The sequence below is a fragment of the Taudactylus pleione genome, unplaced genomic scaffold (genome assembly GCF_031769625.1).
Source record: "Taudactylus pleione unplaced genomic scaffold, aTauple2 ptg000227l, whole genome shotgun sequence".
NCBI lineage: Eukaryota > Metazoa > Chordata > Amphibia > Anura > Myobatrachidae > Taudactylus > Taudactylus pleione.
The window spans coordinates 1467581-1483594 of record NW_028284629.1 but is presented as its reverse complement, the minus strand read 5'-3'; the positions used below and the strand labels follow the sequence as shown (position 1 = coordinate 1483594).

The following is a 16014-nucleotide window of genomic DNA, read 5'->3' as shown; positions in this document are numbered from 1 at the left end:
AATATAAATTTTCCACTGTCTCAGATTATATTGTTCTCGGTGTTGTATAACATTGTATCTTTTTGCTTTTTTGTTCTTTCTCTCTTTTGTTTTCTTCTGTTTTTCCTTTTCTCCTGTTTTTCTGCCCTTTTTTTTTCCCCTCTCTTTCTCCCAGGGACCACTACCATACTTCCCTACAAATCTCCTCAAATGACTTCAGCTGCCAAGCTTATTGTTCACTCCATTAACGCTCGAGGCCTAAACATCCCTGAAAAAAGATCTAAGCTTTTACGCTCTTTATGGGCAGATAAAGTCGATGTAGCTATGATTCAGGAAACCCATTTTAAATTTGGTGTTCGCTCCCCTTCCCTTCTTGACCGTCATTATCCTACGGTGTTCTTTAGTAATAGTCCTGAAGGGAAATCTAAGGGAGTTGCGATTCTTTTTTCAAAACGATTACCCATCTCCGATGTTAAAATCTCTAAGCTGATTCCAGGTAGAGTACTTCTAATTACATGTCAACTTTTCCACCAAGACTTTACATTTATTAATATATATGCCCCTAATCAGGCACAACATAACTTTTTGAGATCTGTCCTAGACCAGCTTGATTCTCGGTTAAAGGGTATTATAATTTTAGGGGGAGACCTTAACTGGACCATGGACCCTATACTTGATGTTTCTTCTAATTCCCCTCGATTCTCACGGGCTAAGTACAGACAGGTTAAACAGAGTTTCCATAATCATCAGCTGGCCGACTCCTGGAGAATTTTGCATCCCACCGGTCGTGACTATTCATTCTATTCCAACCCCCACAAGACATACTCCCGTTTGGATTATTTATTTTTGAGTTACAGACATCTCCATTTGCTCGCTGACGCCAATATCGGTCCCATCACGTGGTCGGACCATGCCCCTGTTTCTTTGACTTTGTCACTACCTGGGTTCTCTTTCGGACAATGGTCTTGGCGGCTTAACGAATCTCTATTACAAGATCCCTATTGTAAGACAGAAGTTGACACGGCTCTCTCGGACTATCTAGCTTTTAATGTCACTTCCGAAGTTTCACAGGTTACGATCTGGGAAGCTCATAAATGTGTAATTAGAGGCAAATTTATTCAACTCGGCTCCTACATTAAGAAACGGAAATCTGCACGGATCTCGACTCTACTCCAGCGTATCAATCTGCTTGAGACTTCACATAAATCATCTCTATCTGGCGATATTTGTTTGAAGTTGTCAGAGGCTCATGCGGAACTTAATAGGATACTTTCTGACGACATAAAGTTATCTTTACGGAAATGTAAGAGCCGATTTTATCAGTGGAGTAATAAGCCAGGGAAGCTCCTAGCACGGGCTTTGAGGACTCAGCGAGCATCTGGATTTATCTCAACTATTAAAGATAGTTCAGGCACATCTCACTCATTGTCATCTAAAATTGCCTCCTGTTTTCGACAATATTATTCGACCCTCTATAACCTGGCGGGTTCCTCTTCTACATCATCACCTCCTGTTTCATCCCAAGACATATTTGACTACCTCTCCACAGCCACCTTTCCCACCTTGTCTTCTTCAGATAGAGACGCCCTAGAGCTTCCCTTCACAATGGAAGAACTCGATTCTGTCTTATCATCTTCCCCTTCAGGTAAAAGCCCTGGCCCAGATGGTCTAACCATCGCATACTATAAAACTTTTAAGGATAAACTGGCCCCTATGCTTTTAAATGCCTTTAACACAATTTCCGCAGACTCTCAGTTTTCTAGACAATCTCTAGAAGCATATATTTCGGTAATCCCTAAATCAGGCAAGGACCCCTCCCTGTGTCCGAGCTACAGACCCATTTCACTCCTTAATGTTGATCTTAAATTATACGCCAAACTCATAGCCAATAGATTACATCCACTTCTCCCACAATTGGTACACAACGATCAAGTAGGGTTTGTCAGGGGCAGAGAAGCTCGTGATAATACAACTAAAATTCTCAACCTGATTCAGTTAGTGTCGCAGACAAATGTACCTTCCATTCTGCTATCAACTGACGCTGAAAAAGCGTTTGACAGGATTAGTTGGCTATTTATGAGGTCTGTTCTTGGTCACGTGGGATTGGGTCCTCTCGCTATAGAGAGGATTTTAGCCCTATATGAGTCTCCATCAGCAAGAGTGAGGGTCAACGGCACCTTGTCGGATCCCTTTTTAATAAGTAATGGTACTCGGCAGGGTTGCCCATTGTCCCCGCTAATCTTTGTGCTTTGCATGGAGGCTCTGGCGAGATCTATTCGAACCAACCCTCATATCTCAGGCGTTCAGGCTGGCGGGATAGAATATAAACGATCTCCTAGCTATTATTTCTCAACCGGTCACATCTTTACCGCACTTGATGTTGGAATTTGAAAAGTTTGGGAAATTATCCAATTTTAAAATTACTTTCTCGAAATCCAGTGCCCTTAATTTATCTGCCCCTCCCCTACAATAGCGAGTTTACAAGGTTCCTTCCCATTTACCTGGCACCCGTCCCATATCACATATTTAGGGATTAAACTTACTAGAAATCTGTCACAATTATTCCAAACAAATTTTCTTCCCTTTCTTTCCTCAATCCGCTCGGATTATTCCCAATGGCACCTGAAGCAGCTTTCATGGTTAGGAAGGATTAATGTGGTGAAGATGAATACACTACCCAAACTGCTCTATGTTCTCCAGACGTTGCCAATTGCTGTTCCGGAATCTTGGTTTCGATCACTTAATTTACTGATTCGTCAATTTATTTGGTCCCGAAAGAGACCTAGAATCAGACGTGATTTACTATCACGCCCAAAACAGTTGGGTGGTCTTCAGCTCCCAGATATTAAATCCTATTATCATGCCATCCATCTAAATAGAATCCTTGAATGGACCAGAGACAGAGATATTAAACAATGGATTGCCATTGAAGGCAGCTTCATGAAACAACACCCTGAGATAGTTCCATGGTTGCCGTCTCTTCCTAAGATATCCCCTCCTCACCCAACTATCTCTCCCACCCTTTCTTTATGGAAGACTTTAAGGCTTATCCCTAACATCTCCTCACTTTTTGGCCATCTCACTTCGTTTTTGGCTAATCCAAGGTTCCCGCCAGGTATTGACCCTTCCCATTTTCCCAAATGGACCGAGGCGGGTCTCTTCAGAGTTGGTCAGCTGGTAAATGCTTCTGGCATTAAACAGTTCTCAGAGATCCGGGAGAGATGGAACATTCCTCAGTCGGATTTCTGGAAGTTTTTGCAGGTTCGCCATTTCCTTACCTCAGATAACAGGCTTACCTTAGCAAAAAAGGACCTCACTAATTTTGAGAAATGATGTGTCACTCCACTATCCCCCACACACACAATATCTGCCCTTTATCAACTATTATTATCCAGTCAAGTGTCTAGTATTCCACCTTGGGCTAAGGCATGGGAGAGAGATTTAAATCTAACTCTTTCTGACTCGGAATGGCAGACCATCTTTCTTAAAACCCACACTAGCTCTATTTGTATCACAGTTAGGGAAACACAATATAAAATTTTAATGCGATGGTATCGTCACCCTGTCATATTACATTCCATGTTCCCATCAGTTCCCAATACTTGTTGGAGATGTTCTTCCGCTGTGGGCTCTCTCCGACATATTTGGTGGGATTGTCCTTCACTATCAAATTTTTGGTCCGATGTTATCTCTATCTCCCAAGAAATTTTAGGCTTTCCCATTCCCACAGGCCCTGAATTTTGGTTAATTAACCATTCGTCGGTCCCATTGTCTCAGTTCAAGAAATCCCTGCTTCGCCATCTGAGTAACGCAGCTCGTGCTGTGATACCTGTACTCAGGGAGATCTGCTACTCCTCCTACACGTAAAGATTGGTTTTGTAGGCTTGATTATTTTATGTCAATAGAAGATATTTTATATTCCTCTCTAGATAAGCCCTCTGAATTTGCCAATACCTGGTCTCCTTGGCTAGACTATAAGTCTTCAGATACCATACAGGAATTATATGTCTTCCACCTCATCCACAATATAAATTATGATTCTTAGAATAACAACTATTCTTACTCTTATACACACGATAGTCCCTCCTTTTCTTCTTTCTTCCCCTCCCTTCCCTTCTCTGCTTTTCTATTCGTGTCCTTCTCTTTCTCTCTGTTTTTCTTTTTATAGTTTGTCTTTTTTATTTGTTTTCCTTTTAAAAAAAAACACTTTTTGTTTGTTATGTGATTTTTCTTTTCTGATATATTATATATCTGATATAGATTGTGATATTTGTGCTATTAGCCTGATTTTTCTAAGAAAACGAATATTTAATTATTATTTGTTTCGGGTTTATCAGATGTGAAATGTTTATATCACCTGTAATTTTTTTCTAAATATTCTAATAAAAACAGAATATACAAAAAAAATAAATAAATAAACAATGTTAAAAATAGTTAAAAAGATATTTTTTTTATTAAGTTTGATTCGTAAAATGTTATAAAAAGACACATGATAATTACATACATGTGTTAGGAAGCTATGAGAACCGTTTGTTGTAGGGGAAGGTGGGCGGACCGCCTCTAATTAGAACTGATGAAATGCAGTTCCGGACCACTTTAACCTCTGGATGTGGTAAACTTTGGATCCTTCACCAGTTTTCGCATCTGTGGGCCGTCAAAAATTCCTGCCTTTAATTTTTCAGAACTGAGCAATGGAAATATTCGACAAATATATGTGAAACAAATCCCTGACTTGTCCAATGCTTTTACAAATTGTTTAATTAATTCCAGTTGAATATAGAGAGGTGGCAGTATCAATTAAGGGCTTATGAATGATGTTGCCTTCTCCTACAGTTATAACTTCTCTTGGAGGCCATACGGTTTGCTGCCAGTGCTTTTGTTTTGCACGACTATCCCATAAGCATATGTGACAAGGATACTTAGTATATCCACTTTGCTACCCAAGAAGAAAGTTTACCATTTTTTAAATCAGCACAAACAGACCACTGATGCTGAGAATAAGCAATATTTTCTAAGACTAACTTGATATTTTCATACTGTTCTTTAATTTTGTTGAATAACCGATAGGAATCGATGCAAATTTTTTCCCATTGTGCAGTAATACACATTTTAAGCTCCTTTTAGACTAGTAAGGTACTTCAAATGGAGAATATAATTGCATTTTATAACTTTTCATTAATTTGAAAACTGGAGCCAATTCAGCTATAGCGAAGATCTGATGCGAAAATAGGACCTGTGAGTACTCTCAAACTGATCTTATATCCTTGGCAAAAAAAAAATCATATTTTTTTTGTTCCCCAGATGAGGCTAGTAGAAAAGTAGATACACCAAAACTGGTATATTTATGTCATTTGCGGAGCTCTTGGTAGTGTGGTCGGCTCTGCACTGTTCCTTCTGTCCCCCGACTGCAAATTTGTCTTTTATTACAGTTCTAACAATGTATTGTTCTGAACTGTTGAGAGCTGAAAAGCACAACAACATATGCTGGTGTTATATAAGTAAATGTTAATAATAATAATTGTCCGCCCATTGCTATAGAGCAGGGATGGGGAACCACAGGCCCAGGGGCTGTATAAGGCCTGCGGAATCATTTGGTCAGGCCCTCGGAGCTTTTTTCTACTAGCCTCATCTGGTTAGCAGGGTGCTTAGAATGGCACACCGCAGCCAGAGTCTATGCAGCAGTGCTGCCTGGAGCATCATTAGGACGCATCAGACGGTCACACTGCTGCCCCTATAGCTCCACGTCGCATCCTCAGGATGCTCCGGGCATTGCTGTAATCACCCTATCAATTGTGCCCCCCCCGTGTGACGTCACACTGAGGGGGCGTGGCTGGCACCGGGCCCGCACATGTTATATATATCAAAATGGCCCTCTGCAGAGAAAAGGTTCCCTGCCCATGCTATATAAAGGGAGTAGTCATTGGTGGTAGGGGTGTACACCACCTCCCACTGAGCATGACAGAGCTGGGACAGATCTTCCAGGACTATTATGAAGGCCCAACATGTTTCCCGCCATGTTCAGTAAGCAATGATTTGTCCCCTCATAATGAGCACAGAGCAAAAGTGACACAGGAAGGTTAGGAACAAGTGATCGAACAGTATGAACTATAGATTACACTTTAAACATTATATTGTATAGAACACATGGGACATCACAGAGGACATGGCATGGATGGCAGCAGAACAAGTCTGTGATGCCAGTCAGAGGGATCAGTCAGTGTTTAGCCTGATTTCCCTGCCTGCAATACTTAAATATGTATTTGGAAATTCCTATCCCGTCCTACAGGTGTCGCTAATCAAAGGGATGCGAGACGTAAAAGTTCCCGCCCACTGAAAACGTCACAGCAGAGGCCGTTGGCTCCGTTGTGACGTCACAGAGCCCTGTTGGGCGGAGCCGCGCCGTGAGCATGCGCAGTGCGCCCTGTGTGTGTGCAAGTGGCGGTTCCGGTGTCTGGGCCGCACTGCGCTCTAGCTGCTGCCGCCGCTATGGTGAAGAAGCGGAAGGGCCGTGTCGTTATTCACTCGGACACGGAAGACAGCGGCAGCGATGGGAATCTTGATCAGGTGAGGGGTCCCAGCTTGGTGCAGGAGACGCCCGTGTTCCCTGCTGCGGGCCCGTACACACGGTCCTGTCTCCCTGCGCTGTATGTACGCTGCTGCGTTATGTGTGCACAGATGCCCGCTATCTAGCTCACATATATCATGTTTATTGTCAGCTATGTACTATCTGCCTCCTCCAGTGAGAGCAGTATTATGGTGTGCCCTAATCTCATATTAGGTGATAGGAGGCTTATTGCACTATCTATCCCCAGTTATTCATATGGCGCACACATATTCTGCAGCACTGTACAGAGGGTATTTCCTTCATTCACATCAGGCCCTGCCCCATCAGAGCTTACAATCTATTGGCGTAATTAAATTCAGCGAGATGTTGAATAGCCCCAGGGGGAACTTCCCGGAGATATTCAATTTAGCACGCTGTTAAGTCGGAGAATACCGGTTCTCGGGACTTAACATGGGTGTTAAGTTGCGAGAACCGGCATTCTCCGACTAAAGTGCCGTCCGCGATGCTGTTAGTGCCGCACTGAGCCAACAAACGGCCGTGAGGCTGGCACTTTTGTTGGATTTCTCCTCCCATCCCCAGGGGGTGTGAGAAGAAATCCTTTAGCCCGTCCAAACAATCGTGTTGAATTAAATAGCTTCAAGAGCTCCCTCCCGGGACTATTCAACATCGCTTCCATTTGATTTCCCCCCCATGGGGGCGACTTAATTCAGCGTGATGTTGAATAGCCCTGGGAGGGGGTTCCCGGACCTATTTAATTCACCGTGCTGTTAGCTCAACTAAAGGAATTCTTCTCACACCCTCCTGAGTGTGCGAGCAGAACTCTGACTAAAGTGCCGGCCGCCAGACTGTTTTGCGGCGCTTGCATCCAGCACTTTAGTCGGAGAGTACTGGTTAATGCGACTAAACACCTAACTTTAGTCGCGCTAAGCGGCATTCTCTGACTTAAGTGGCTTTAGTTGAAGTTAACAGCAAGTTTAATTGAACAGCTTCGGTAGCTCCCTCTGAGCGCTATTAACAGCCTGCTGAATTTAATTGCCCCCTATATTCCCACACTGGGGTAAATTTATTTATCAGTAGCCACTTTTCTTTCCAGTAAGTTTACGGATTGTGGGTGGACACTCATGTAAACACAATGAGAACATATAAATTCCACACATATAGTGCCTTGGTAAGGAACTTGTGATAGTAATGCTAACCACTGTACAAACCATGTAAAATCAAACAGATGGGAGTAGCCATGCACCTTACGTTTCTGTGCATGTTACCAGCAATGAAAGTGATGAGTTGCAAGGGGCGAACACAGAGCTTTGTACGGAAACATAGTATGTGATGCCACTGCCAGAACCTTGTATTTCATTGAATGTCCCTATATGTTTTAATAATTATTTGTACTTGGCAAACATTGAATGCCATGTGCCGACTTTGTGCCTTGACTCCTTCTTGACATTTCCACCTTCTCATAAATGTAAAATCTATTAACATTTGTGAATCCAGAGGGGTAATTACAAAGTGCTGTCGGACAGCGTCATTGCCTCAAGGATTAGGTTGTTTAGAGCAGTGCTTCTCAAATCCGGCCTTTGGGACACCCTTACAATGCATATTTTCCATATCTTCTTGCTGGAGCACAGGTGTATTCATTACTGACTGATATATTTTAAAAGATCCACAGGTGGTATAAATTACTTCATGTTTTGTGTAATTCTGTGAGGAGACCTGGAAAACATGCACTATTAGTGTGTCCCGAGGGATGTTTTTTTTTTTTTTTTTTTGAGAAGCACTGACTTAGATTACCTACTGGGTACCATCTCTGTTTAGATGTTGTATCCAATGGGTTCAGCAGTCATTGCTGTTACCATCTCTGGTTATCTCCACTGTCTGCTTGGTGATGGCAGATATTGCAGCTCATGGTTGCATGAGTCCTGGCTCTGTTTCCAAGCATTATTATACAACTAGAAATCAGGCTCACAAGTGCTTGTGCCTTCTCCAGAATAAGAGAATGGAGGTTCAGTTATTATAAATGATAAAGGACAGTCATGTTTGACATTATCTGACAATTGTAAGGTTTCTCATTGACTTGTATTTTGTGTAGATCTGTTTTCTGCTGTCTCCTTGTCTCAGCCATAATGCACTGCCGGTAGCTGCACAGAAACTTATATTTACCACAGACTGCTTTATTACTGGCAGCTATGATGCGGCTGCCTTGTAATACCAACACCCGCTAATCATTCCAGCTGTTATAGTTGTTGTTCCACTTATGTAGCGGGTGTTCCCCCAAGCTTCTTAGGGGGAATTCAGTTGCTGGTGATGTGCCATTGAACATTGCCATGATACACGTCTGTGCACATATCAGCCTGTTGTTGTAGCTCCTACCTCTCATATTTTACGCACCTCTGTAGGGTGTGAGGCACAATTTGCAATGTAGATGGATGGAATTTGCAGTTCCAGAACAGAAAATTGTGTCCATCACTCTAAATTGAATTTCCCTTTTAGATTGTAAGCTCATCTGGGCAGGGTCATCCTTACCTTCTCTTTCATGTCATGGTGTGTAATTTGTTATGAGCCCCTACGTGTACTATGTAGGCACTTTTAACAATAAATAAATTGTTGATGATAATGTAGTGTCTTAGAATGTGGATAATGCTGCACACAGTGAAAAATAAAGGCACAGATCTCCAATAGATCAAGTGAATTTATTAAATTCCATAAAATCTCCCAACAATATGACCATGTGGCCCTCGTATGGTTGTTAGGTTTCTAAAATGCTCTCAGGTGATTATTTTATCACCAACTGATGTGATTGCAGTTACATATTTAGTTTTATGGTGTTTTTATTTTATTTAATTTAATTTTTAATAAATACTATTTATCATAGCATCATCTCTTTAGATTCGTGTCTAGTGAGCTTCAGCCTGTGTGGCGGCGACAAACGCTGACCTGAAGTCTTTTTTCTCTGATCCAGCAGCAGACACTTTTGCTGTTTGGCTTGTTATACGTTTATATTGTTTAGTGCTGGCCTTTTTATTAAATTTTTTTCTGTGTACACCTCTAGGGGCATATTTACTGAAACTACTTTCAGACATAGCCAAAAACCTGGGAACTTGCTGGTGCATGCCGAGTCGACCAGAGTACTGCTCATGTCTGAAAGGATCAGTGCGTGGTTGACAATCCCCAGTCCATGACCCTGCATTCCAAAAGAATTATTCCGGGGACTTGCAACCTGGGTCATTGGTTCGGCATATGTCTGATTGGCGCAACCTGGGAATTAAGACTCAGGTCCCGTCGAGAAGGAGCTGATTGGCTGTTACAGATGACGTCATCAGTGGCAGACGATGGTAGTTCACACTGAAAGCTAGGGCAGACACGGCTTAGATGTGAAAGGGGTCGACCCGGGTAAAACCTTGGTTTGCGTTGTAGTGTGAAAGGATTAGTAAATATGCCCCCCCCCCCCCCTGCCCTAGACTCTGTCAGCTTTACCCACTCTATAAGCGAGGTGCGTACCAGGGATGTGCAGTTAGGGTAGGCAGAGCCTCCCCTGTCATACTCACTGTCAGCACAGGAAGAGTGTGAACGGCTCCGACCCGGGAATAGCCCGGCGGCGGTGCTGCAGTGGGAGTGGAGTCTGTCTCGGATTGGAACCATGTTCCAAATATTGGGTCAGACCCAGTACTTAGTCTAAAAGTGGTATTAGATGATGACTCAGGTAGGACAACTTATCAATAACAGCGATAATCAATCTCCCTATGCCGAGCAGGAGTGTCGGCTGACAAGTGCTATTAGTATTGTCAGCGGTGGCTGTATTTGTGTGTATTCACTTGACATAACCTACGTATTGTTGCCAGCAAAGTTTGCTGTGGTAGTGATGTTAGAAGGCAGTCCAGGGGTGCTCCGGAGCATGAACTCCACTAGGTAAAAAAGATGCAGTGAGGTGCCTGAACGCTTGGCCATAGATAAATAATAGTTAATGCAAAATCAGGCTTGTCTTGTATTAAGTATTATTGCTCTTTGAAATCTGGCAACCTGTAAAAATCGAGAGTTTTGTAAATCCCACTGCTTAGTAAATATGCCCCCCACCTTAGAGTCTGTCAGCTTTGCCTACTTCATGAGCAAGGTTCTTCAGTCTATTACTTATCAATCTATGTTCTGAGTGGTGGATAAGATTATATTTCTCAGGAGCTTCACAAGTAGACAGTTTAGTTGGCAATGGCCATTAAATGCTGTTGGAATTGCATCACTTAGCAACCATCAACATCCCCAGTCCTTCCTTGCACACCATAAAGGTTGACTGTTGCGGTGCTGCATTTTACCACCATTTACCCTGGTAAAGGGCAGCGGGGGATTTGAATACAGTCCGATAATTCCACAAAAAGGTTCTTTTGAAGAGACTGCAGAGTGTAATGACATCCAGATTACTGCTTTTGTCCAAAACAATGGGTTAACCTGTGATTCTCCAGTCAAGCCAATGCTACCACATGCCATCCAGGCATGGTATAATGTGAATTATTGCACAACTACATTGGTATCTTTAGGAATAGCAACACAGAGCAATTAATTGATGTTTCGAAGACTGTTTATTGTCTACCAGTGCTCATGAGTATAGTATGTGACCCAAGAAAAGCTGTATTTATGCCAACCTACACACACTGTTGAACAAAACACTGGCAAGCAGATGAAGTTCCTGTTCTTCTTATTTGGCTCTTTTACTTTAGGCAGGTTCTGGAAGGCAAACTTATTTATGCTTTGTCTGTTCTTAAAGGCTAGGTACTGTGTCTATCCTCCATTTATTGTTTACAGAGAGAGGGTTTAGTGATGTGGACCATGGTCCAAGACATTTGGTCTGGATATTTGGGTGAAGTAATATCTGTCTTTCCTAAAAGGTCGAGACTGGCTGTAGAAGCCATATTAGTGATGTGATCACAATGCTCATCCCTGTATTTGGAAGCGCTTTGGGTATGGAAGTATTCAGATGATCGTGTTCCCGTTCGGCTGTTTTAGTGGGGCGCCGCACCCTGCCCTTTTTTAAAGGGCAAAATTTGCCCTTCTCTTTTAGCGGTACCCTGCTAAAACAGCCTGCCCTGTACCTTCTCCACCTGCAGGACCTCCCTGTCCGCCCTCTCAGCGCCCTGCATTGTTTGCAGTCTAGCGGGAACGCTCCAACAAAAATGTTTCATATCCTAGTGTATTTATTTTTTGTTTTCTGCAAGCAGGCATAGGTAAAGCGATTCCTCATGGGCATGTCTGGGTGTGAAATAACTTTTTGTCAGGACATGCTAGTTAAGTAATGTTTCTGGAAATTTTGAAGTCATGAAAACTTTATATTCTGTTCAGATCCAAATTAAAATGATTTACTTTCAAACTTCAAGAACAAAAAGTATTAGGTTACATTATATTGAATACAAAAAATGTTGTCTATTATATTAAAGCTACAAAATATCTGAATAGCAAGTTCAAATATCTATAATTGGCAAATATTGTTTATTAACATGAGAAAATTATAACTTGAGAAATATAGATAATTATTTGTCTGAATAATAAATTGAAGCAATTAATGAAAAATGTATCATATCATATACAAATAATTCAGATAGAACAGTTCCTGTCTGGATTGTACATAGCAAATAAATAAAGAGGAAACTACAGACTCGGTGAAAATATATTTATTATTTTTTGAGCACTTTATTTCTAACTTTGAAACATCCTTTCTACTTGTGTTTTTTTATATAAAAGAGATCTTATATCATTTTATAATATTAATCAATAAAAGTTATGTTTTAACATTACACATGAGCACCAAATATCTGCAGATCCAAGCTTTTTACCTACTCCCAGAGTGCATCTTTAAAGGTGCATACACACACAATGATGTAAGTAATGAACGATTTTCATTCAAAAAGTGAATGAAAATCGTTTTACAAAGTAGTTGGTTTTACTTTACTTAATAAACTATTTTCTGTGTGAAGGAAAAACTTCTATTGAAAATCGTTCAGTTGGCCAGTCTGATTGAACTACAATCGACAAACGTGAACGCGTATGAACGATCATCGTTTTACACTGAACGATAACGACGTTGTTAAAAAAAAAAAACTTTGTATGTATGCACCTTTAATTTTACCCTTTGTCTTTCTTGTTCTTGAATAATATGTAGTAAGTAAAGGCCCCCTTACATCAGCAATTGATTGCAGCAATTGTGCAATTTGCAATCGATGTGTATAAAAATCTTTCCCTTTTTCAATCGATTGCAAATTGCACAATTGCTGCAATCAATTGCTGATGTATGGGGGCCTTTAGGTAGCACCATATCCTCAGAAAACATCATATTAGTTTAACAAATATATGTTGCTTACAATATAAGAATCCCCAGCTGGGGATCATGGAGGAATAAGGGAGCTGACTAAAATATTGCCAATAAGATCAGTACGGGGCCACCACCACCATTGATGCTTTTCAAACTTGGGCCCGTTCTCAGTTAGAGGCAAAAAGCCGTGATCGGCGTAAAAGTTTTGCTGATGCAATGTTTTCACCACATTCCAATGTATCGCCCTATTTAATTCCGTTATGTTTTTGCATGTGAGAAAACTCCATAGGCTAAAACAGGCGAAAAAGTTTCTCCACCCAAAGGCAGGAGAAAAGATGTGCAAAATCTCTATTTTGGGCTTAAAAAGTAGGGACTTGGTTCTGAGCCCTTCGGACAACCCCCTAAAGACTATTAAGGGAAAAAGTGTATAAAGTACTGGGTCAGGTATTTTGGGGGGCTGTATGGATGGGACAGGTGTTTTTAGGGTTGCAGAGCAAGCAGCACTAGACAGTTCTCTGGACATCTGCACTGCTGCTCCATCACCGCTCCGCGGCACATTGACTCCCGCCATCTCCTAGGTACTCTCGGCAGGGCTCCGGGGCCACCTAGCTAGCAGGGCTCCTCGTACCCCAGACTGCAGCCGGGCTCAAGGGTATAGGTAAGGCGGGTCCCTGCGTCTATGCGCAGTCTTACCTCCGGTCTCAGGAGGCTGATGTGGACACCTGTTCGTCTGGGACTCCACTAGACCACCAGGGTTATAACCTATACTGGCTCATGGGACATTTAAGACCAGGGACCCGTTAGTTGATGTCGGCATAGGGGAGAAGGACCTCTCCCTGCAGCTCCTCCCTCAGCTCAGGGTGCCGCACTGCGGTGTTACCGCCCTCTCAGAGACTCGCTTCAGCCATTTTCTGCATCAGGTCTCTGGAAACGCTTGGTCCGGTCTCCCTGTCTACATCGCCCAGGAGCCAGGTTATACAGTGCTATTTCCTACCAGCCACTGCAGTCTGTGTAGTTGAATTTAGTGCCCACTGCAGTTATATTGTATGGTCTGCATGTATGTGACTTGTGCTATCGTTGCAGTCTGTTTATTTTTCTCAACTGTCAGCTTATACCTTTCCCTTTCTTTCATTATAACCCTGGAATACTGAGATAGTGGGTTAATTGTACCTTACATCTACCTATATTTGTGAGGGCTTATCACATACTGTATATCTGTGTTTTGCAGTACACTGTGCCATATTGTACATATATCTTGGTTGCTCACAGCACTGTGCCAGATTGTGTGCTACATTATCCTTGCAGCTATGTCTAGCAAAGGTAAGAATAACAAGCAGCCTGCTGCTCCCACTCCGGTGTCTTGCAAGTCCTGTTTAGCAGGCTCAATTTCAGAGCATCGCATTCAAGATGTGCATCCTGTCATATGGCACCTGGCCCATCAGTCCCTGCATCCTCTCCTCAGAAACCCTCCCCCCCCCCCCCCCCATGGCTTCTTTTTCACAGGTTTTGGCAAAAAATGTGGACTACCTAGCAGCCCCCTGTGGTAGCTTCCCCTATGGGATGGCCACAGCAGGTACTCCCTGCAAATCCTTTGCCTCCCCTGTGGGTGGACGTACTTTCTACCTCAGTGCAGAGTCTGGCGGCTACCTCTACAGCCTTTCAGCAAATGCTGAAAAAGGCAGCGTGCTGTGTTATCTTCCCAGTCCACCCAGCTATCAGATTCTGAGTTATCATCTGGAGAGGCAGAAGAAGCAGACCTCTCTCACTCTGTCTCCCCCTTGGGAGAGGAGCCCCCCTCTAAATTGAATATACCTGCACTTGTGAGAGCTGTAAAGTCTCAGTAACGGGCCAGCACTCCTTCCAAGGACGCTGGTCTCCAGCCAAGGTGATCTTACCAATCATCGTCCTGGAACTCCGAGCCATTTACAAAGCCCTCACTCAGGCTCAGGATATTCTTCAGGGCAGGCCAGTACAAGTACAGTGCGACAATACCACGGCAGTGGCCTACCTCAATCACCAAGGAGGTACTCGAAGTCGATCAGCAATGGCAGAAGTGTCCCGCATTCTCACATGGGCCGAACGCCATCTCCCAGCCATCTCCGCAGTATTCATCCTGGGGATTCTCAATTGGGGGTGGATTTCCTCAGCTGTGACGTGCATGAAGGGGAGAGGTCTCTCAATCCAGAAGTATTTCAGCTCCTAGTGGACAAAAGGTCTCTACTAGACATGGCCTCAAAACCACAAGCTTCCAGTGTACGAGGCCAGGACGAGGGACCCCAACGCAGCCTTCGTGGACGCATTATCTATGAGGTGGACCTTCCGTTTAGCGTACCTTTTTCCTCCAGTCTCCCTTCTGCCTCAGGTTCTTTGGAAGTTCAAGCAAGAGGGGGGCACATTCCTGTTGGTAGCTCCGGCTTGGCCCAGACGACTTTGGTAATCCGATCTTCAAAGTCTCTCCATAGACGTTCCTCTATGACCAAACCTGTTGTCTCACAGTCCCTGTCTCCATCCGGACCTGTCCCGTCTTTTTTTAAAGGGCTTGGCTCTTGAGACATCACTCCTTAGGTCTAAAGGGTTTTCTAGCGCTGTGGTTCAGACCATGCTCAGAGCTCGTAAACTGGCCTCTGCCAGGATTTAGCACTAGGTGTGGCATACATATTTCCAGTGATGTGCTACCAGAAACTATGACCCTCAGGTTTTTAAAGTTTCTAGAATTCTTGCCTCCAGGCTGGATGGATTTAGGCCTAAGCCTAGCCTCTCTGAAAGTGCACGTCTCTGCTCTGTCCATCTGGTTCCAGCACAGAATTGCTCCTCTACCAGACGTTCATATCTTCCTGCAAGGTGTTCTACGTATACAACCTCCTTTTGTCCCTCTGTGGGATTTGTCAGTGGTTCTCCACGCTCTTCAGGAAGGACACACTCCCTTGGTCGCAGGTCCGCTCCGGTCTGGTGTTCAGGAGAAAGATGAAGTTTCCGGCGGCTGGCGATGACGTCATTGCCAAGCACCGCCACTGCAGTGTGAACGGTATCGCGTCGGCACCGCAGTGGAAGTGGGGTAAATCCTGAGTCTGTCCCGTCTGGTGGAAAAGGGGTATTATAGATGTATAAACAGGCATGCCTCTTGATCCAATTGCAAGATTAGCTCTCCCTTTTCTTCCCTAAACCTTGGGTAAATATT

General features: G+C 43.2%; 1 protein-coding gene across 1 annotated transcript in view; it reads left to right on the top strand.

Annotated features, from left to right (window-relative positions):
- Positions 1–6378: 6378 nt before the first annotated feature.
- LOC148517072 (RNA polymerase-associated protein RTF1 homolog) overlaps positions 6379–16014 on the top strand; it is a 134856-nt gene continuing 125220 nt past the window's right edge. Inside the window, exon 1 of the mRNA XM_088479167.1 lies at positions 6379–6543. Within this exon, the coding sequence (XP_088335293.1) occupies positions 6466–6543 (78 nt within the window). The 5' untranslated portion in view covers positions 6379–6465. The remainder of the gene's footprint in view (positions 6544–16014) is intronic.